Source organism: Solanum stenotomum, chromosome 3, assembly GCF_019186545.1.
Source record: "Solanum stenotomum isolate F172 chromosome 3, ASM1918654v1, whole genome shotgun sequence".
Lineage (NCBI taxonomy): Eukaryota > Viridiplantae > Streptophyta > Magnoliopsida > Solanales > Solanaceae > Solanum > Solanum stenotomum.
The window spans coordinates 17,186,537-17,207,217 of NC_064284.1; the positions used below are offsets into that span (position 1 = coordinate 17,186,537).

The window sequence follows — 20,681 nt, forward strand, 5'->3', positions numbered from 1 at the left end:
AGCCTTAACAAATATTATAGAGAATAATAATAGGAATAGTAAAAAATAATAGTTGGTCTTTAAAAGATATTTTTCTAAATATGATTGTTAAAGTAAATCGGAATTGTGGAAAAGTTTTCACTATAAAGCCAAAATAATTCCATCAAAATCTCAAAAATCTCAACATAAATATTGCATCGGACACAATATAATAGGCAATAGATTATAAAAATTATTCATTAATAAATTGCACCGAACTTAAAAAATAGAGCAAAAATCATACCTCCAAATATAAGTACCCATTACTATTATGTTTTCATAGTTCCAAATAAATTTAACAATTAGATTTGATATTCCCCATCCAACAATAGTTGTCCACTATACTAAAAATAGTTGTCTAATAATACTTGTCTAGTTTAAAAAATGGGAAAAGGGTCAAAAATGCCCTTAAACTATGTGAAAGGAACAAAAATGCCCCCGTTTATAGTTTGGCTCAAAAATGCCCTTAGTGTTAATATTTTGGTCCAAAATTGCCCTTATTGTTATTTAATGGGTAAAAAATGCCCTTTTCCGAATAAATATATATTTTTTCTTTTTAAACACATCTTCGTCCTAATTAAAATATTATTGAAGAACACTATTCTTGTTTTCTTTCTTCTAAAATCACTTTAACAAATAAAAAGGTAGGAAATATTTTTTTTCTTCTTAATCTCATTTTATCAATTAAAATAGAATAACGTCATGTACCCTTTGGACATATAATATATGTCATATATAAGATTATAGTATATCCATCATTAATTTATATTTATATAACGATAAAAAATAAGAAATATTTTCATTTTTTATTTTTTTCTAAATTGAAGTAGAATAAACATTTGCTAATTTTAAAAAAAAAATTATTAGAAAAGAATGTGTTAAAAAAAATATTTATTTGAAAAATGAGCATTTTTTACCCATTAAATAACAATAAGGGCAATTTGGACCAAAATATTAACGGTAAGGGCATTTTTGGACCAAACTACAAACGGATGGCATTTTTGTTCCTTTCATATAGTTTAAGGGCATTTTTGAACCAAAGTATTAACGCTAAGGGCATTTTTAAGCCAAACTATAAACGGAGGGCATTTTTGTTCCTTTCACATAGTTTAAGGGCATTTTTGACCCTTTTCCCTTAAAAAATCAAGAGATAATTTACTTTTTGTGTCTATTTTACCCTTGCTATTAAATACTAGTATTTATTATCTAACACATTTCTCAAAATATTAAATTTTATAAAGTTAGAGTAAATATATGATGATGAAGACCAAAAATAGTCATGTTTGCTAAAGTTGGAGGATTAAAACTGCTAAAGTGATATTTAAGGTACTACTTTGAACATATTATGAAATATAAGGGTCTAATTTTGTAATTTTCTCAAAGTATATTATAAGAAAAAGTTTCTTTTAAAATAAAATCAATAATTAGCCTCGTACCACTTGAACCCTCAAAGAGGGATTTTATTGGTTTTCATAGAAAATGTTTCACCAGTATAATATTTTTTTTTTCAATATAAATTTGAATTAATAGAACCCCCAAAACACAACTTATTAGATTAAAAATATATAATCGCATTAGGGTGTGGTTTGTGATTTAAGTCGAAGAATAAAAATAAATTACGAAATATAATATACGTCCCTTAAAGTATTTGAAACAATTTATTTGAACTTGTAAAAAGAAAAATTAATAATTGTATAATCAATTCTCAACTACCTAGTTATTATCTAAATCGTTTTCAATAACAATTTTTTTTCCCGTATACTTCAATTACTTACGCTACTAAATTTCATTTAAAAATGACATGTTGCAGTTTCATAATTAAAGAACTGGCCAACAATAAAATCCAAATTAAATGGCTTAAGTTATCCCAGATTTTCAAAGAAATATGACTGTTTCTTTGAATTAGTATGAGTTTGTGTGCATCTATAAACTTTGGTACAACAAATATCACAAGTTTATTATTTAAATATTATTAATTTTAAAATATGTGTATCATATAAATTTGTGAAAAGTAAAAAAAAAAGAAAGATATTTATATACTACACTAATGAAATTTCTGTAAACTACTCAAATAACGGGTCATAACCTAATTGGCTCAACATAACACATGATCCCCTCTTTTTAAAGAACAATGATAACAACTGCTAAATTCCAAGACTAGATCATGGTAGGTTCATGTGAAGTTTCATCCAGAAGCTCATGACCTATTTGTTTCTATAATCATTATACTAAAAATGTGTGTGATATTCACTAATAAAAAGATACCACTTAAAGCATTTTGGTTTTTTCCTTGAGCAACATGATTTTGCTGAGCTTTGGAGTCATATAATGTTTTTTAGTTTTTTTTCTTCTCTAAAATCAATAGTACATAATTAAGAATAACGAAATTAAATTCAAACAAACATATTATTTTTGAGTAATTCAATTTATATGAATTACATTTTTTGATTTAACAGACTGTATTACTTCGATTCAATTTGTTGATGTGTCATTTTGAATTCAATTCATTAGGTCAACTCAATAATTAGATCATGATCTAATTCATAGAAACATAGGATGAATAATCAGACAAATTTAAATTAATTTTGTCACTCCTAGTATGCATTTTATGAAGGAAAGCTCTTACAATTACTAGTCATTTAAGGTGAAATATTTTAAATAATCACATCTTAAAATTTAGCGTGAAATATCAACTAATTAATTCATTAATATTTTATCTCAATTAACTATATTAAAGCCTCTTCTATATCAATATTTAATCACTTATTAGTTTGTGTTTTCCTTCTGTTAGAAATATGCGCTTTGGGAAGGAAAAATAAATCAAGTTGAAATATCTAGTTGCCTTAAATATTCATTTGGTAAAAATTTGTTTTGGATTTTCGAAATTTACCTAAGGGTTAAATTTGGTTTATGAAATACTTCCTCTGTCCCATATTAATCATCAATATTACTAAAAATTGTCATTTAGCTTTGGTATTGACTATTTATTCTCATTTTTTTAAAAAAAAAATGATTAAATTGAAAAGAGTTAAAGGATAATTTAATAAAAGAACTTATTATAATTTCTAAAGAACGTATGAAACGAAAATATGACAACTAATATGAAACGAAAAGAGCAATACATACTACATTTTAATTTGTTTTGAGACAAAAAAGAATCTATAGTACTTGAACAAAACAAGATAGTTTCTAAAAATTGACAAACATTACAAGTCCAAACAATGGTAGTACTAGTAATGAATATTTTAAAAAAACATGTAGTAAGAATAAATGTTGGCATTTTATTTATGAGACATACCACGTTTAAGACCAAACAAATAAACTATTTAACGTCGTTATTAACAGTAAATAAGAATAACTGTTAGCATGCAACCCAATTAAAGCACGCATAATTAAATGCGATTAACTGTTAGCATGGAGTATACGTATTTAAACACACGTAATTAATTCTGAAATTAACTGCTACACCATGGAAATCAAACCTAATCCAATGTGTAGTAATAAAATGATATAAATAGTAATTTAATAATGCAAGTTGAACGATTTTATAAGTAAATATTTCGATATGATTTTAATTGAGTTTTGATAAAAATAATATTTTGAAATTAAAATAGAGAAGGATGCATGTAAAAATAAGTTATATTTGTACATGAATATAAAGTTAAAATTTTATGAATGAAAAAAAATGAAAATACTACTAAAAATAAGTTATATTTGTCATAATGTAAGTGTATATTTCTACTTATATTATAACTTCAACTAATTTAAATTTACGTGATGTAAGACTCGTTAAAGGAGAATATGCTCTCTTGCAAGATCCTTTTTTCTATAATTGAGTTTGGTTACTTATAAATGGAGCTTATTTTTCCTTTCAAAAAATATTTGTTTGAAAAACACTTCTGAAAAAATATACTTTAACATGTTTTAATTTTTTTTAACCAAATATCAATTATTGTTCAAAAATGTTTAAAATTAATTAGTCAAACTCATACTTGTCACCAAACATACCTTTTTTGAAAAACACTTTTCAAACTAAACCAATTTTGAATATGTACCCAACCATTTATAAATCTTCTTTAGACATATTGATCCATTTAATCCACTTCACTTAATAAAAAATATTTAAAAAAATAGAAAAGAAGTAGAACAAAAAAATTACATTCAGGAAAAAAAAAGCTGAAAAATACAATAAAAAGAGAAGGGGACTCTGTAAATGAGACAGTTGTGGGCAAAAATAGGGTGGCGCACAATAGAGAAAAGTACCAAAGAGACCACATAGGAATAGGACCAGACCCTTATAATTCCATCGTTTTATATTACTTGATTCATATTGACGTAACACAAATTTTTAAGAATAATATTTTTTATTTAACTAACGATATTGATAATATTTTTAAAAATTTAATTTAAATTTAAATATTTATTTTTAATATAAGAATCAAGTAAAATAAAGCGGAGATCGTACTATTACTGCTCTCCAAATCTCGTTTCTCGGGCCATCCGTAATCACGAATATCAAGAATATTTTTTTTCCTTTTTTCTTTTTTTACCCCAAAATTATTCTTTCTTTTTTGCCAAAAAATATTTCCTAATTTTAGATCTTTCTTCTTCTTCCATTAATTACACCCTCTCTGTTTTTTTATTTTTTATTTTTATAATTTTAATGGTCAGTCCTTTCTTTCTTCTTTGTTCAGAGAGGGAAGAGAGAGGAGGAGGAGAAGGAAGAGTGTGTTGTGTTGTGTTGTCTCTCTCTGATACATTTTCTTTTTTCCCATCCATTCAATTTCATTGAAACTAGCCGGACCCATGTGAGAAAATCTTCTTTGCCCTTAATTTTTCATATTTTCTTGAATTTTTCCTATGTGATTTAGTAAATTTTTCATGTTAATGATTGTAAAAATTTGATCTTTTTTCTTATTCTTGTTGATGGGTGTTTTGAATAATCCTTTAAATGTTATAAAGAGACGAAATTGTTGTTGGGTTTGAAATTGCTTATTTATTTGGGTTTGATAGTTAGGGTTCATATTTCTATGCAGATGGATAAAGAGAGGAAGAGGAGGGGGTGGGGGTAGTACCCTTTATTGAAATTGAAGTACGCTATGTGGGGGAGACCAGGTTCAATGTGAGTGGATTGGGATCCATGCTGGATCTATTGTTTTTTTTGTTGTTGTTGAAATGGTTAAGAGGGGGATAGTATAATTGTTTTTCTTGTCACTAGAATAATGGATTTTTTTGAATTTTTTAATCAGTTTTAGTCTTCTTGGTAGTCGTGTTTTGGTGTTTGTTTACTAAATGCAATTTCCTTTTCATTTGTTTATTTAGGTTTATATGAAGGATGGATTATTTAACACATTTCCCAGGGCTTAAAAAGATGATTTCTTGATGTGGGGTTTCATGGGGTGAACTCAAGGTATCATGGGTAGCTTCAGTGATGATGAAGGGGAATGTCAATTTTTCGATGCCCCGGATAGTATTTCCCAGGGCTCTGATTTGGGTTCTAACTTTACCCCAATTCCTGATTCTGGCTCTGGGGTTGTCAATGGTGTTAGCTATGATGAGTGGATTAAAACCCCCAGAAGTGTTGTTGAGCGGCGTAAGCAATTCCGTTGTTGGATGGGTTTAAGTTTAGATGGAATGTCTGGAGAAGATCCAGTAGATATAGATGGAAGCTCCAATTTATCTACTGGGGAAATTGAAAGAATTATGGAGAGTAGTGGAGCGGTATTACGAACCTCAATTCATAAGGACGAGTTTTCTTCTTACCGGTCTTCTAGGTCTGGTTTGTGTGGGGGCGAAGGTTTGGATTCACCTAAACAGTTGGGTTCATATCGGAATTTTTCATTTAGAAGTGGCAATGTTGATAGTGGAATTGGGTGCAATGTACATGTTCAGGCAGAGAACGGCCAGCAGAGCAATAACAGGCCTGTAAGATTGGAATCACTGCTAATGTCTCGTGAACCCGAGAACTCTTCATGTATGTCCCCCGTTATTGGTGAACCTGGACAGGGAGAATTGGATAAAAATGGAGACACACCGAAGAAACTAAATGGAGTTAAGAGTCGGTTATTAAGCAGGCTACGGTCATTTACGTGCATAGCAAATGCCGAAGGGAGATGTCTTGAATTGAAGGATAACAGTTCCAACCCTATTCAGAGGTCTAGAGTTCAGAGGGTTAAAGTTCACCATTGTAAGAAGCGGTTGAAGGAACTCTCTGCTCTTTTCATGGGGCAGGATATCCAGGCTCATGAGGGTTCAATTTTAACTATGAAATTCAGTTTTGATGGACAGTACCTCGCTAGTGCTGGTGAAGATAAGATTGTGCGGGTGTGGCAAGTGGTTGAAGATGAGAGATCCAATGAATTTGATATCCCAGAGTTGGATCCTTCATGTATGTATTTCACGGTGAATCATCTTTCTCAATTGGCTCCTCTGGTGACAGATAAAGAGAAAAGTAGTAGTATGTTGAAGGGCCTTAAGAAAACAAGAGACTCTGCTTGTGTCGTTTTCCCTCCAAAGGTCTTTCGAATTCTGGAAAAACCGCTGCATGTGTTCCAAGGGCATACTGGGGAGATATTGGATCTCTCGTGGTCAAAAAATAATGTAAGTTTATTAAATTGTCTTTGATCAACAATTCTCTGAAAAATTCTGAAAGTAATCGTCTTTCTTGCTATGTATTGTTTCTGCAGTGTTTGCTCTCATCATCAACTGACAAAACTGTTCGTCTGTGGCAAGTTGGAAATGATCTGTGCCTCAGAGTTTTTTCACATAGTAATTATGGTATGTACAGACCTTTATTATACTCCACTCTAGAATTCTTTTGTGATTAACATGTTTGTAGTGATTGAGTTTCATTCTGTATTACTCACTTTGATTTTGCAGTGACTTGCATACAGTTTAACCCAGTGAACGATGAATACTTCATCAGTGGATCAATAGATGGGAAAATTCGAATTTGGGCTGTTAACAGCTGTCAAGTATTGGATTGGACGGACATCAGAGACATAGTGACTGCTGTTTCCTATCGTCCTGATGGAAAGGTATGCTAATTTTCATCTCTTAATCATGGTACCCCTGTAGTACAGACTCAGAAACTTGAGCAAATTATTGAAACAAATAATCTGCTTCATATAGGGTGGGATTATTGGCTCAATGGCAGGCAGTTGCCGTTGTTTTAGTTTGGAAGGTAACATTCACTCTTTGCTTTGTGGTATTGTTATTTGCCGTCATTAATATCTCCCAGAGTCAGATTTTCAAATTTATGGCATTGCAACACTATATGTCAAATTGTTACTCGTATTTAAATGGAATGTGGCTGTTGATTGACCTTCAGATTTTCGAAAATGATGACATTTTGCTTGTGGTTGTCTGCACTTCTTGGCCTCTTTTATTACAATCATAATAGAAGTAAAGAGGCATTTATTCATGAGACCACAACTTACTAATATTTGTAGCTATCATGTATAACTTAGTGATGTGCTATTTCTGGAGTGTCAAATGTGTTTGCAAGATTACTAGGAACGTTTGGGAATATTCTGACTCAGTATATTAGTCCATGCTTTTTCAGCAAAAACTTACAATATTATATTTGGTTGGAGTTGAGACAAAGTTGTATTGTGACAGGTCATGAGATACAATTAGACGAGCAGATGTGCTTGGCCAATAAAAAGAAGTCGATTTGCAAAAGGATTACTGGCTTTCAGGTAATATTACATCACTAAACTACAGTTTGTGGTTCTGGTCAGATTAATTTTCTGATGTACCTTATGATGAGATGCGTATACATTGCTTTCTGAATGCAGTTTTTTCCACAAGACCCATCAAAAGTTATGGTTACTTGTGCTGACTCTCACGTCAGAATCCTAGATGGTATCAATGTGATCGGCAAGTACAAAGGTTTGTTCCCTTCTCCTAATTCAGATAATTTTTATTTGATGTCCGTTTGCCCCGTCTTTTGAGTGCCTTGTGCTTTTGCTTTAATGAATTGAAGGCAATGTGAATTGCTGCAAATTGATATTGTGATTTTGTATGACAGTGGGATGTATAGGAGACACATTTCTTTTTTCACTTGAGTACTGGTTGCGACTTGCGACTCCATTGTAGTTTCTAGGCTCAACTTCTTGCAGCTTCTTATCCTCTACTGATTTTAATTTACTTCTACTCTGTTCTATAGGTCTGCGAACTGCAGGAAACCATCTCTCTGCCTCTTTCACCTTGGATGGGAAGCATATTGTCTCAGCGTCTGAAGATTCTAATGTCTATGTATGGAACTGTGATGTTCCCAAAGATTATGTGTCTCAACCTAAAGTGGTGAGGTCATCTGAGTTCTTCTCCAGTGATTCCACCATTGCAATACCCTGGTCCGGCTTGAAAACTGTAAATCCAGATAATGGACGGCATTGTGGAGGAGGACTAAGTCAAACTTCAAACAACATATTACCCTTCATTTCCTCTCCTTATCTTTCTTTGGGCAGTGAGTTGTTCCTTGAGGCAATTCCAAAAGGATCAGCAACCTGGCCTGAAGAGAAGCTTCCCATATCAAGTCCCCGGTCAACGTCTTCTGGGATGTGCAAATCTGAATACAAATTTCTGAAAAGTTCTTGCCAGAGTTCATCCAATTCTAATGCCTGGGGTTTAGTTATTGTTACTGCTGGCTACGATGGGCGAATACGATCATTTCATAATTATGGGTTGCCTTTGCCACTTTGAGTAGTAGGTACTAGAGGGTTAATTTATGTTGTGGGCCGCCCTTTTAAGAACAATCTTGTTCATCCGGGCTTCAATGGAAAGATACAACAATGTGTGTGTGCCGTGCCGTGCCTTGCCACTAATTGATAAATATCCTCTGGTATATCTATCTCGGCTTTGTTCTGGAGAAATCCAGTAATTCTAACTTATTGGAGATGGATATCTGCTGGCCAATGGTGGGATATATAGTTGCACAAGTAGAGATTGTTTTATACTTGCACAGTTCATGCTGGTTGTTGGCTCATCAGAATGATTGAACTATTTTATCTGCTATTTGCTTCAATGAAGACGGAGATTGACCACATGACCACTAGTGAGAAGGCTAGGTGGGCAGCTCTTGGTGCACTGCTTTTTTAGCTGCGGAATTGTACATGAATCTGAGTTTACTACAAATGTGATAATACTTCCAGGCAAGTGCTCTCTCTAGCAAGTGTTTTTTCTGATAAAAGAAATGGGAGTTAAGAGGGGTATGCCGGTGTGACTCGGGATTACACTAACATATAGATGTCATTTCCAATTTATAGCTTTAAAAGATAGATTTAGTTGTTTCAATCTTTGAAAAAGGAAAAAAAAGGTTAGATTTAGTGGTGTCATGGTGTTGATGATGAATCAACGTGTATGAAATTTGACTTATCACATCAATTGTTAGTTCTGTACAGTAGTAGTTGTAGTTAGTGTATATGCTTTGTATATGCATTGAGTTTATAAGGGCTCTCCTACAAAGTAAAAATTACACACCCAATTGAACCTTGTGTTGAGGTTCATCAATTTTTGTATCCAATCTTGTCGTTGATGTTCTTGAAATTTTAAATTTGTTAGTAGTATTTTCATGAATATGGATCTGGCTCAAGAGTTTTGTTGGAATTAATAATTGAAATTCTTACCAACTTGACTGTATCATGGAACTAAAAATTGAGATTAACAGTCATCCAAAGTAGTGCATTTCCAAAAATAGTCTATTAATTCCTAAAACACTAATGAATATCTTATTGATCTGATTATCGATTGAATCAAGAGTCGTCAAGGATCGCTAATCTATAACAAACATCTTATGATTTAATATAATGGATCGAATCAATCACGTAGCCAATATGCAGCCCAAGTCTTTGACAGCTGAAATATTCTTTAACTGCAATTCTGTTCATAATACGCTACCTTTTTCTTCCAGTAACTGAGGTACCTATTAAATATTTTCTTCTGCTTGTTTTGTGGGGATATTCGTGGGTGTAAATACTCTGCGTTTTTCGAATTTGTGTAGCTGCACTGTCAAATTTGAGTGGTTTCAGATTATATTGCGAAGAAAAATCAATGTTAACAAATTAAGTTCGTCAATGAACTACTGCGAGATCGGGATTAATTTTTTTTTTTTTTTCACAAATTGAGCTGTTCTATCAAGTTTCTCAGAACTTGATTTCAAAAAAGAAAGGTTCTCAGAACTTGATTTCAAAAAAGAAAGGACTACTACAGTCGTGAACAATAAGAAACTCTTGAAAAACTCTAAGCAGATCAACGATAACGGCGTAGAGACAGAGTCTGGTTCCTCTTCCAGGTTGCCCTTCTTGAGGGTCTTTGCCTTGTGGTGCAAGTGTCCTCTTCCTTGGAGAGCCCTGTAGTTCTTCCCAGCTGAAGTCAGTCCACAAAGCTCTCTTGTGCAGTGGGTTGCAGATCCAGTTGATTCTTGGGTCATTCCTTATAGCAGCATGGGCTGAATCAATCAGGATCACTTCAAAGTATTTATATGTGGAATCCTCATTGATCCAGTAAGAATTGAGGACCTTAAGACCACCCAATTTCCTACCAGCACGCTCCTCAGCAACAGATCGCTTACTACGCTGAAACTTCAATTGGGTGACTCCCTGGTTGGTGGGCTTACCGTACACAATACCCTTGGATACAGGCCTCTTCCTTCCACCACACTTCACGCGAACACGGTAAACCACATAGCCCTGTTTGGCTTTGCAACCCAAACGTCAGGACGAGTAGGCCTAGTAACACGCACTATTGATGGAAGCTGGCGATACTCCCAGCACCTCACCCTTTGTAAGAACCTCATCACATCGGACTGCTTCTTCCTCCATAGCTCTGACACCTAAGTGTAGGCGCCCATTGTATTGCGGCGAAACTCTCTGCTCCTACTCAGCTATTCTCACCAAAGTTCAAGGAAATAACAAACAAAACTATTACTCTCACATTTTGTCCATGATCGCATACCTTGATATGAAACTATCAAAAAAACGGATGAATAGCAAAGCATATAATTTTTAAACTATATCTTTTCTATTTCGCTACTTTTTTTTTTATATTACTAATTGCTTAAGCAAATGAACATTAAAGTAGCCCCACAGGTCCGCTACTTTTTTCTTTCAATATAAGCAAACACAAGTCTGGCACCAAGGAGGTGTGACATGTATAGATGATGCACAAACATGAATCATAATCTGTAGAGATTTTGAAATTTAAGTAGCCCAAATGCGATGCATGCCAATTCTGTCACCGTAACTTCCAATATGATGAGGTGGGAAAATGCATACCAGTGCTTTTAATGTACTACAAGACACTTTCAACAGACAATACACTTTTATACAATCCTATCAAAAGTCTACTAAAATGTTACATCTTATACCAGAGTGAATCCACTCTGTTGACGGAGAAGAAAAAATGAAACCCATGATGATGGAGCCCAAGGACCACTTCAACAAATTTGCAGCATGATCCCAGTTCTGAGAAAAAAGAAAGATAAAGCAGCATTGTGAGTTGTCTAGGTGAGAAAAGGCTGCAAAAGTATGGTGGACATGAGAAAAGAAGCAAATCATGGATCCCAACCAAACTATTGTTCAAGCAGCAAGACAAACTATCAAATAGAAAAAAAGAAAAAGGGAAAAGCATCACTGAAGTAGGTATCATTATCTAAAGAAATTACCAGCTATATATAATTATATATTTCATTGCCAAATATGTAAGTCTGAAACAGCACAAAAAATTGGCATCAAGAATGTTCCAAGTCTTCGACTCATATCAACCAAGCCTTCTGTTCAGGTAAACTCTTCTAGAACCAAAACACTAGTGACCTCTTCTATTAGTCTAAGCAAACAGTCTACAGTTCATCAATAGAATTGTGATTTGGCCAAGATGACATTGGTTTGAGATATACAGAGATATCTTCGAAGTCTTTTATCTGACCAGCACTACATAATCCCCATTTCAGTATGGTCTTTACTCTTTAGATATTCCAACAGGAAGCGTTCTATACATTGCAGTACTTTATAATTGACCGATTCCTCTACAGAACAGACATAATCTAACCAAGTACAACTACATAATTTTTTTTGGTAGTGAGCCAAGTACAACTACAGAATTGAGGCAGATCCACTTAAAGAGTATTCTTGTGAGAGTAAATACAATTACAGTCCACCATAGTTTCTCCACAGGGTCATAATTCATAACACAAAGGCAACTATAACATTCTAATCAAGAGAAGTTGTGGCCATGCAGCAGCGCAGTTTTTGTGGTGAGTAAAGTAACAAAGATGTTTTTCACCAAAATAGATTCACAAATCATCTCATCTCTAAACTAAGGAATTTTATAGATCGCTACAAACCATGTGTAGTAACAACATTTATGATCCACTTAATGAACTGCACACTCCACAATGTCATGATCCTATCTGACAATGATATAGGAGTAGCTATTAAAGCAAAATCAGGAAATAAATGTATTGCCCTAATTTTTGTACAGCCACGAAATTGACAATGAGCAGATTCCCTAACAATCCAAGTTAGTACTCCGTAAGAAGTCCTCTATTCATTTAACAACTTTAGCATCTAACCAAAAAGCAATAAAGAACAACACAACATTGATGAGACATTATCAAGAAATTGCTAAAGCTAGGTGTAGCGGCTATTGAGTTCACTTTCATCCATGAAATTGCAATTTTAAGAGGATAAACCATCAAATACACCTCCTTTAAAAAAAAATCCACTTCCAACATTTCCTTTTCAAGTTATTTACTGACACATCACACAAGAAGACCTATCGTTCCTGTAGAGTTGCTCAACTTGATGAGCACTTTACTTGTCTTCAATCTCTTACACTCTATAAACCCAAAATATCATCCATTTGGCAGAATGAACAAACTTGCATTGCAAACTTAAAACTGTTGTTAGCCTAAACCAGCGGATGAAAGAGGAGCTTCTACGTGAACATTTCTAGCAGTGGTTTCTCCTCAAACAGTCAAGAAACTAGCACTGGTTGTTCCAACAAAAACTCTTACTGTAAAAGAACTCTATCCGTTCGTAGAGGGTGAGCCTTCAAGGTTACAAACTACCAAGTGACCGAGTCCGAGCAACTTAGGCTAGCTCCGTGTATATGTCCTTTTCCTCCATTGTATATTTCCAAATTTCCTAGGTTGGCATGTAATAGAAATCATTGTTAGTTCCAAATTTCTCCATTGTTTTTGGTCAAAGTAACCAAAATTGATTGACCAAATCCCGTACAGATCCCACACTACATCCACACCTGTGTCGTGTCAACACATCTGACACTGACGGTGAAGAGTCCAGGCAACTAAGGAGCTAGTTGTTAAAGCATTAAATATGCTTCTATATACCCATATTTTTCTGGTCAGGCCTTTTCCTCTTTACTTCCTATATTCCTATACGCAATTATGGAGATGGAGTACTTGGGATCAGCAGTATTCTACGACACAAACATGCAATAAACAACCAATATAACAAGTTAACACACCTAAACTAACATAAACTGGAAAAAAGAATAATGAAGCCTTATTTAATAGTGTTAAATTCAAATTAGCATTGCATGTACATATTCATGTATTGACACACATAATACACAGACATGCTATGTTGTTTCAGGACCAGAAAGGCCAGAGAATGATTCTCAATACCAAAATACAGCAATGCTTAAAAATTGACAGCTTACTCCTTTTTAATAGTTCAAGCTAATTCAAGTAAAATACATTACATAGTGAGCGCAAATCAGCTCAAACAATCACTACATAACAGCTTCGATTCTCATAGTTGCTTCCTTGCTATCCTTACAACACTAGCAAACAAACACTCAAAATTCACAATAGAAACAGGCAAAAAAAATTTTAAAATTACCGAATCAAACGGGGAGGTTATCAGCGGAGGTAGGATTTGTGGTGGCAGCGCAAGAATCGAGGTGAGAAGGGAGGGCGGAGATCATGAGAGGGCGCTCTTTAGCTTCTTCCTCTTCCTCATCGTCGGATTCGGAAGTGTTGAGATTCACACACGAGCATCGTTCCAAGGATGCGAAAAACGCCGATGCAACACTAGTACCGAACCACCTCGCCAAACCGTCGAGCTTCTCGTAAGACATGATTGATAGGATTCTGAACTGTTCGTCAAAAGATTTGATGGATCAAAGAGAAAAACCCTAGTCCAGAGAACAGAGAGATTTTTGGGCGAAAAGATAGAGATGGAAGAGGCGAAAATGGTCAATGAGGACAGCTGGTGGCTTCTTCTCGATATATATCGACCAGCTGAGTCTTACCAATTACTTTAAGAAAATACCTTTTCAAATTGTTTTCCCCCGGTATTTAGTTATAATTAAATATTCATTAAAAATTATTTTTCACAGATAAAATGTAAGACTATTTTATTTTATATTTGGTTGGAGTTATTATGCGGATTATTTATTCCACTTAGTGATAAAATAAATTATTTCGTATATAAAGTGAAATAATTAATTTCAAAATAACTTGTTCTGTACGTAATGACCCTTAAATATTTAATATCTTTCCTGCATTTAAATCAAATAAAATTCAAAAGTTTTATTTTAGCTAAAAACCAGATAATTAAATTAAAACAGACAGAATAATATTTTATAAGCAACAGAAAAAGAAAGGAAAAAAAAGAAAAAACAATAAAGGGGAAAATAAAAATAAAAAAGAACAGCGTCTAGATGCCACGTAGGATGGAGATGTATCTACAGTTCTGGGGTTATGAATGGATAAGTCCATGAGAACAACGGAGGTGCTGGCAATAATACTCACAAAAAAATGGCGTCAATATCGATTCCTTTAGCGTATAAATCTCATTCTCTCCGTCGTTCCCCAATTTATCGCCCTTCGCAACTTCACTCACCCATCCAAATCAAATGTTCAGGTACGATTCTCGTTTTTTCTTATACTCAAATTCTCATAAATGTTCAAGCTGAAATCGCATCTGAATTTCGTTTATGATCTATGTTTGATTGATGCATCTGGAGGCAGCTTCCAAGGATTGTTCCAACAGTGAGGAAAGTTCAACTCAGTTTAAGCAACTTAGGAATGTTGCTTGTGGATTCCTTGCTGTTTGGGCACTTTCTTCTGTTTCTCCTGTTATTGCTGCTGGTCAGGTTGGGCCAAATTCCGTGAAGTTATTCTATTGCTATTTGATTTCACATATTTCCTTCAGTGTGTTCTATTTTACATATAGGTCACGGGTTCGAGTGGTGAAAATACGGCCGACCTTTTTAATGTCACAGTATTGAATTGTGTTGTTAATTACATCTCATCCAAAACTTGGTCTAAAATCTGCTTTATTTTTTTGTTTTAAAATGTGTGGACGGTTCTTTTCTTAACCAAGTACGTATAGGTATTCTGTTGATTGATGGGCCTAAGCTTATGCCAAGTTAAATTGTGTGAGCCAATTCACCCAAAAGGTTATTGCCATTTAAGTTTTTAATTTGGCAAATAAGTAGCCTAATCTAGTTGGCATTAAGAAATTCAAAATTAGTTGTATAGTTTTTCGATCCACATGATGATTCACTCCTGACATGTACATTTAAGTATCTTAGACTCTCATTAACTATATTGTTCATGTGAAAGCACGGAAATCTAGGTTTGAGCTGGACGGGATTTGAGATATTTGATGTTTTGCGAAAGTGCGTCTTATAAATGGGAAAAGGTCAAATTTGGCTCTTTTTTGTTTCAAATCGAGCAACTTTGCCATCCATTAGACTTTTGATCTAATATTAACCCCGCCAATATGAAAATTGTTTTGTATCCTTGACCCCTAATGGAGCTCCAAATTGAGGGAAATTTTAAAGAATTGTCGAAAATTGAAGGGTAAAAAATGACAATTTGCTGACTGCATGGAATGAATGGACCAAAAGCCTAACGCAACATTGAGCAACTTTGATGCTACAATGGCAATGTTGAACTATTTCTCCTCATAAAATGAGAGAAAACATCTTACAGCTCATGTTCTCAAAACAGGAAATAAGCCTACGTGCATTTTGACTCAGAATTAATTTATCAGGACTTGTCATAGCTTCATAGGTCCATACATGTATGCAAGATTATCATTTGTTTACATTTCGGGTTGATTTTGCAGAGATTGCCTCCATTATCAACAGATCCAAATAGGTGTGAACGGGCCTTTGTTGGAAACACAATAGGTCAAGCCAATGGTGTTTATGATAAACCACTTGATCTGCGCTTTTGTGATTACACAAATGAGAAAACTAATCTTAAGGGGAAGTCACTTGCAGCAGCACTCATGTCTGATGCAAAATTTGATGGTGCAGACATGACTGAAGTGATCATGTCTAAGGCTTATGCTGTTGGTGCTAGTTTTAAGGGTAAGTTCACATTACACTTTTGTAGAAAAAATATTCTCTCCCTGTGTTTTAAGGCGACTGAAGAAGCAAAAGGTTAAAACTAAAAAGAAATATTGAGTGCAGTTGATTGAATTATACATATATGTCCAAAAATTCCTGTACATGTTACTGGTAAATTAGTATTTCATGATATTTATAATGAGGTCCTTAACATGCTTATATAACAGATACAATGTCCTTTAATTTGTAATTTGCCTCTAATGTCAAGGCCGGTTGAAACAGTAGGAATTATGTAGTAATTTGCACATTGATAGAGTACTTCTCAACTACTCAGTTTTTTTAGAAAGATGAAATAGAAAATGAGATTGAGCACCTGTGATCTTATTATTGCCTCGCCATCTGACTAATACGAATAACTCTTTTCTCATCAAAACTACTTGCGTATCGGATGGATGTTGTGTGTCTGCATTTAAGTAAAACTGAAGCATCTTTATAGGAGAGTGCATGTTTTGGTAGATTAAGTACTGTTCGTTTTTCTTTTTCCAGCTTTCTTATCCTTCTCTTCGCTGAAACAAAACCAATTGAAGCTGAAGTGTTTATATTTGGAGTATATATGTTTTAGCAAATCATGGTAGTACTGCCCTTCAATGCTTTCTCTGATTTTTTGACAGTAGCCATGGGTAAATTTGACAACAACCACTATTATGTCTCGCTGGGAAGGGCTAAAGAATGGCTTAAGCTTTCAATACATGTATGCCTTGTTTTGAATACTTTCGTCTTTTTCAAAGTTGGAAATCTGACTCTTCAGTACATACAGGGACAGACTTTTCGAATGCTGTTCTCGATCGAGTGAACTTTGAGAAAGCCAACCTCCAGGGAGCTTCATTTAAGAACACTGTACTATCTGGATCTACCTTCAATGATGCGCAACTTGATGGTGTAGATTTTGAGGACACAATCATTGGATACATTGATCTACAGAAGATATGCACAAATAAAACTATTACCGAAGAAGGAAGAGTTAACTTGGGATGTCGATAACTTATGCTATTTTCCAGTTTTTTCGGACTTGATTCATCTTCCATGCTCCGTGGAATAATTGAATGTAAGCTACTACGTACTTGTATATTTGTCATTTTGGTATAGCAAAGTGAGTGAGTTAGTTATCCTGGTAATGTCAACAGAAATTCAACTCTACTTGTAACTTACGTCATTTATACCTGATAGTCTAATTAAGCATCAATTTTCAACTGATGGACTTATGTTTGGTCTTTTAGAAGCAAATCATTCTGTAATTTGCTTCATTTATGATTTTTTGTCGCTGACAAGATATATGCATCAGGCAATTGGGGACTTGAACAGTGGGATATTATGGGAGATCTGTCTAACGGCAAAATGCCAAGCTATACTTTTGAAAGTTACTGAAGGATATTTTAAGCGAACTGGTAGTATATATGAACGTTGTTGTTCTCTGTTAGAAACTGTTACCCCTCCTACATTGGAACTCTAAACAATTGGAGATGGTGAAGTACTTAAAGTTGCCCAGTTGAGGGAGATGGTGAAGTACTTTTTTTGTTTGTTTTTGTTTTTTTACCCCTCCCCCAGGAGCTCCCACCTTTTTGCTCCCTTGGTGACTCGACCTCACAACCTTCAGGTTGGAAGTGAGGGGGTGCTTACCATCTGAGGAACTCCCTCTTGTCGATGGTGAAGTACCTAAAGTTACCCAGTTGAGCATTTCTTTTTCTCAAAATTCTCTAATTTCTTTAGGGAAAGTTTATCCAAACTGCAATAGTATATAAAGCCCTTTTTCCAAACTTCAAAAGTATATTCCTTACTGTTTAGCAATAGGTATATCTCAATCCCACATTGACGAAAGCATAAAAGAAAAGATTCTCATCCAATAGGAGGTGGCCCATGAATATTCCTTGCCTAATTTGACACTCCAGAACTTCAGCTGGAAAGCCCATTTTTGAAGGAAAGCATCCCAAACAGGTGCCTTTCTTCACCCAAGCTGCTGACATGCAGACATAAAAAAAAGTTGCAGCAAACTGTGACGACCAAGCCGAGCAATGGATAAGGTTTTCAACACACCCCTGGCTCATCTGCTCGGTGCATTGCTTGTTCTTCTTGCACCAATTTTCCTTCAAGGTAAGCAAGTGATGCTTGATATTCGCAACGCGTGTTTTATATACATTGTCAGTGGATATAATTCGAACTTCTTTTTTGGTAATAGGAGTTGAAGGAACAATTGGTGTCAATTATGGTACAGTTGCTGACGACCTCCCTCCGCCAGTCCAAGTTGCAAGCTTCCTCCGTGACTCCACCTTTATTCGTCGTGTGAGGCTCTTTGACGCTAACCCAGAAATCTTGAAAGCATTTGCTCGCACTGGCATTTCAGTGACTGTAAATGTGCCCAATGATCTAATTCCGCAGCTTACCATGTTGAGTTTTGCCCAACAATGGGTGGAAATTAACGTCCTGCCTTACGTCCCTGCCACCAACATAGTGAGAATACTTGTTGGCAATGAAGTAATTTCAACTGCCAACAAGTTACTAATTGTGAGCCTAGTCCCTGCTATGGAAACCCTCCAGGCTGCCCTAGTTGAAAAGTCCTTGGACCGTCACATCCGAATTTCTACTCCACACTTCCTAGGTATACTCTCAAATTCAAGCCCACCTTCTACTGGGAAATTTAGACCAGGCTATGACATCCATGTTCTCAAGCCATTGCTTGAGTTCCTTAGAGCTACTAATTCACCATTCATGATAAACCCATATCCATTTTTTGATTCTTCTGATAACACACTTGATTATGCACTCTTTAGGCCTAATCCAGGGGTCTTCGACGAGACCACACAACTCACCTACACAAACATGTTGGATGCACAATTAGATGCAGTTTTTTCAGCCCTGAAGCTCCTGGATTTCGAAGACATTGAGATTGTCATAGCTGAAACTGGATGGCCATCAAGAGGAGATCCAGGGCAAGCAGGAGTAGACACTGGAATTGCAGCCGAATACAACAAAAAGCTCATACAACACGTGATGTCTGGAATTGGGACACCTCTAATGCCCAACAGGACATTTGAAACCTATATTTTTGCGCTCTTCAACGAGGACTTAAAGCCAGGGCCAACATGTGAAAGAAATTTTGGGCTGTTCAAACCTGATATGACGCCAGTCTATGACATAGGAATCGTACATCCAAGGGTAGCTAATGCTGCTGCCAATACTGATCACAGTCACACTAATAGCAGAACCAATTTGTTACTGCTTCTGTTAGTGTGCTTGATGTGTTTTTGAAATTGCCTCCGGCTTGCAGGCTGAAGCAAATTTTCCGTCATGCCGGCACCAAAGGCTGCAACTGTGAACTAAGCAACACCAGCGCCTGCTAAGGGGAAATCATGGTGTCTTTCGAAATCAGACAAGGAAGCATTACACAGGAACATCTATGCATGTGGATTGGGTTTCTCTTCAAAAGTATCAGTGGTGTGTGTTGGATTCTCCAAAAGTAGTATATTTTTGGAGAATCCGACACGTATGAGCCATCGAATCTGAAGAGTCCATGCAACTTAGGTTTCGATGCAGACAAATCCAATAAGGAAGTCCATGCTTTCTTCCCAACATTGTTTGAGCTCATACTATGTATGCCATGAATGCTTACTATCAAGCTAGCTCGAACCCTTAAAAGAAATGGATTATAGGCTTAACTCAAAGCGAAAAGTCCATGGCGGACTCGACAACAGCACGCCCAGAACTGTTACGACAGAGCAATTGAAATGACCAACAGTACATACACCAACACATCATTATACACTAGATTATATACTTGTACCTCGTACAATTAAATTTACCTAATTACGAATTATACATTTATAACTAATAAAATACTTTTGAATATTCTTCTCTCTATAGTAAATTTCAATTACCAAGTCACTATCTATGAGTAGGTACGTATGTAATTTTCTAGGATCGAAGCTTTATTCTTTAATTATTACTATCTTTGTTTTAACAACTCATGTGACCACAAAATTTATAAACATTTATTATAATACACATTTCAATTTTTACACAGAGTAAATATATTATAAATGTTATATTCCATCAAATTTACGTGTATCGCAATTTAGTACGTACAATAAATACATGTCATATATGTAGTGTACATACTCCCTCCGTCCCTATTTACTTGTCCATATTTCCTTTTTTGGTTGTCCCTATTTAGTTGTCCATTTTGACAAATCAAGAAAGGACAACAAATTTTTTCCTATTATACCCTTATTTACACTTCTTGAAAATTGTAAAAGTGTATGTTGTTTCCCTCCAATTTATTT

The 20,681-nt window shown here is 34.8% G+C and overlaps 3 protein-coding genes and 1 pseudogene across 4 annotated transcripts; 3 read left to right on the forward strand and 1 right to left on the reverse strand.

Moving 5' to 3' along the window:
* Positions 1-4,662: 4,662 nt before the first annotated feature.
* Positions 4,663-9,568, forward strand: LOC125859278 (WD repeat-containing protein YMR102C-like). Of its 2 annotated transcripts, none has more exons than XM_049538979.1 (8): positions 4,663-4,826; positions 5,341-6,618; positions 6,705-6,795; positions 6,898-7,055; positions 7,150-7,201; positions 7,639-7,718; positions 7,818-7,911; positions 8,189-9,568. In XM_049538979.1, the coding sequence occupies exons 2-8, from the start codon at positions 5,434-5,436 to the stop codon at positions 8,722-8,724; spliced, it is 2,196 nt and encodes a 731-aa protein (XP_049394936.1). In that variant the 5' UTR covers positions 4,663-4,826; positions 5,341-5,433; the 3' UTR covers positions 8,725-9,568. The 2 variants fall into 2 exon arrangements, with proteins under 2 accessions (XP_049394936.1, XP_049394937.1); XM_049538980.1 differs by lacking the exon at positions 4,663-4,826 and adding an exon at positions 5,055-5,140.
* A 686-nt stretch (positions 9,569-10,254) lies between these two features.
* LOC125860232 (60S ribosomal protein L15-like) lies at positions 10,255-10,885 on the reverse strand (annotated as a pseudogene).
* Positions 10,886-14,747: 3,862 nt separating this feature from the next.
* On the forward strand, positions 14,748-17,601 carry LOC125860265 (thylakoid lumenal 17.4 kDa protein, chloroplastic). Its single transcript, XM_049540195.1, has 4 exons — positions 14,748-14,909; positions 15,017-15,141; positions 16,122-16,368; positions 17,165-17,601. Exons 1-4 carry the CDS (start codon positions 14,804-14,806, stop codon positions 17,386-17,388), a joined length of 702 nt encoding a protein of 233 aa, XP_049396152.1. The 5' UTR covers positions 14,748-14,803; the 3' UTR covers positions 17,389-17,601.
* Positions 17,602-17,718: 117 nt separating this feature from the next.
* LOC125860264 (glucan endo-1,3-beta-glucosidase) lies at positions 17,719-19,886 on the forward strand. The gene is made up of 2 exons (XM_049540194.1): positions 17,719-18,495; positions 18,581-19,886. The coding sequence occupies exons 1-2, from the start codon at positions 18,417-18,419 to the stop codon at positions 19,648-19,650; spliced, it is 1,149 nt and encodes a 382-aa protein (XP_049396151.1). The 5' UTR covers positions 17,719-18,416; the 3' UTR covers positions 19,651-19,886.
* The last annotated feature ends 795 nt before the right edge of the window (positions 19,887-20,681 follow it).

Coding starts and splice junctions, on each gene's coding strand:
- LOC125859278 (XM_049538979.1), top strand. CDS start 5,434: ATGGGTAGCTTCAGTGATGATGAAGGGGAATGTCAATTTTTCGATGCC. Junction 6,619..6,704: donor TCTCGTGGTCAAAAAATAAT/GTAAGTTTATTA, acceptor TTGTTTCTGCAG/TGTTTGCTCTCATCATCAAC. Junction 7,056..7,149: donor CCTATCGTCCTGATGGAAAG/GTATGCTAATTT, acceptor TGCTTCATATAG/GGTGGGATTATTGGCTCAAT.
- LOC125860265 (XM_049540195.1), top strand. CDS start 14,804: ATGGCGTCAATATCGATTCCTTTAGCGTATAAATCTCATTCTCTCCGT. Junction 15,142..16,121: donor CTGTTATTGCTGCTGGTCAG/GTTGGGCCAAAT, acceptor TTGATTTTGCAG/AGATTGCCTCCATTATCAAC. Junction 16,369..17,164: donor TGTTGGTGCTAGTTTTAAGG/GTAAGTTCACAT, acceptor CAGTACATACAG/GGACAGACTTTTCGAATGCT.
- LOC125860264 (XM_049540194.1), top strand. CDS start 18,417: ATGGATAAGGTTTTCAACACACCCCTGGCTCATCTGCTCGGTGCATTG. Junction 18,496..18,580: donor TGCACCAATTTTCCTTCAAG/GTAAGCAAGTGA, acceptor TTTTGGTAATAG/GAGTTGAAGGAACAATTGGT.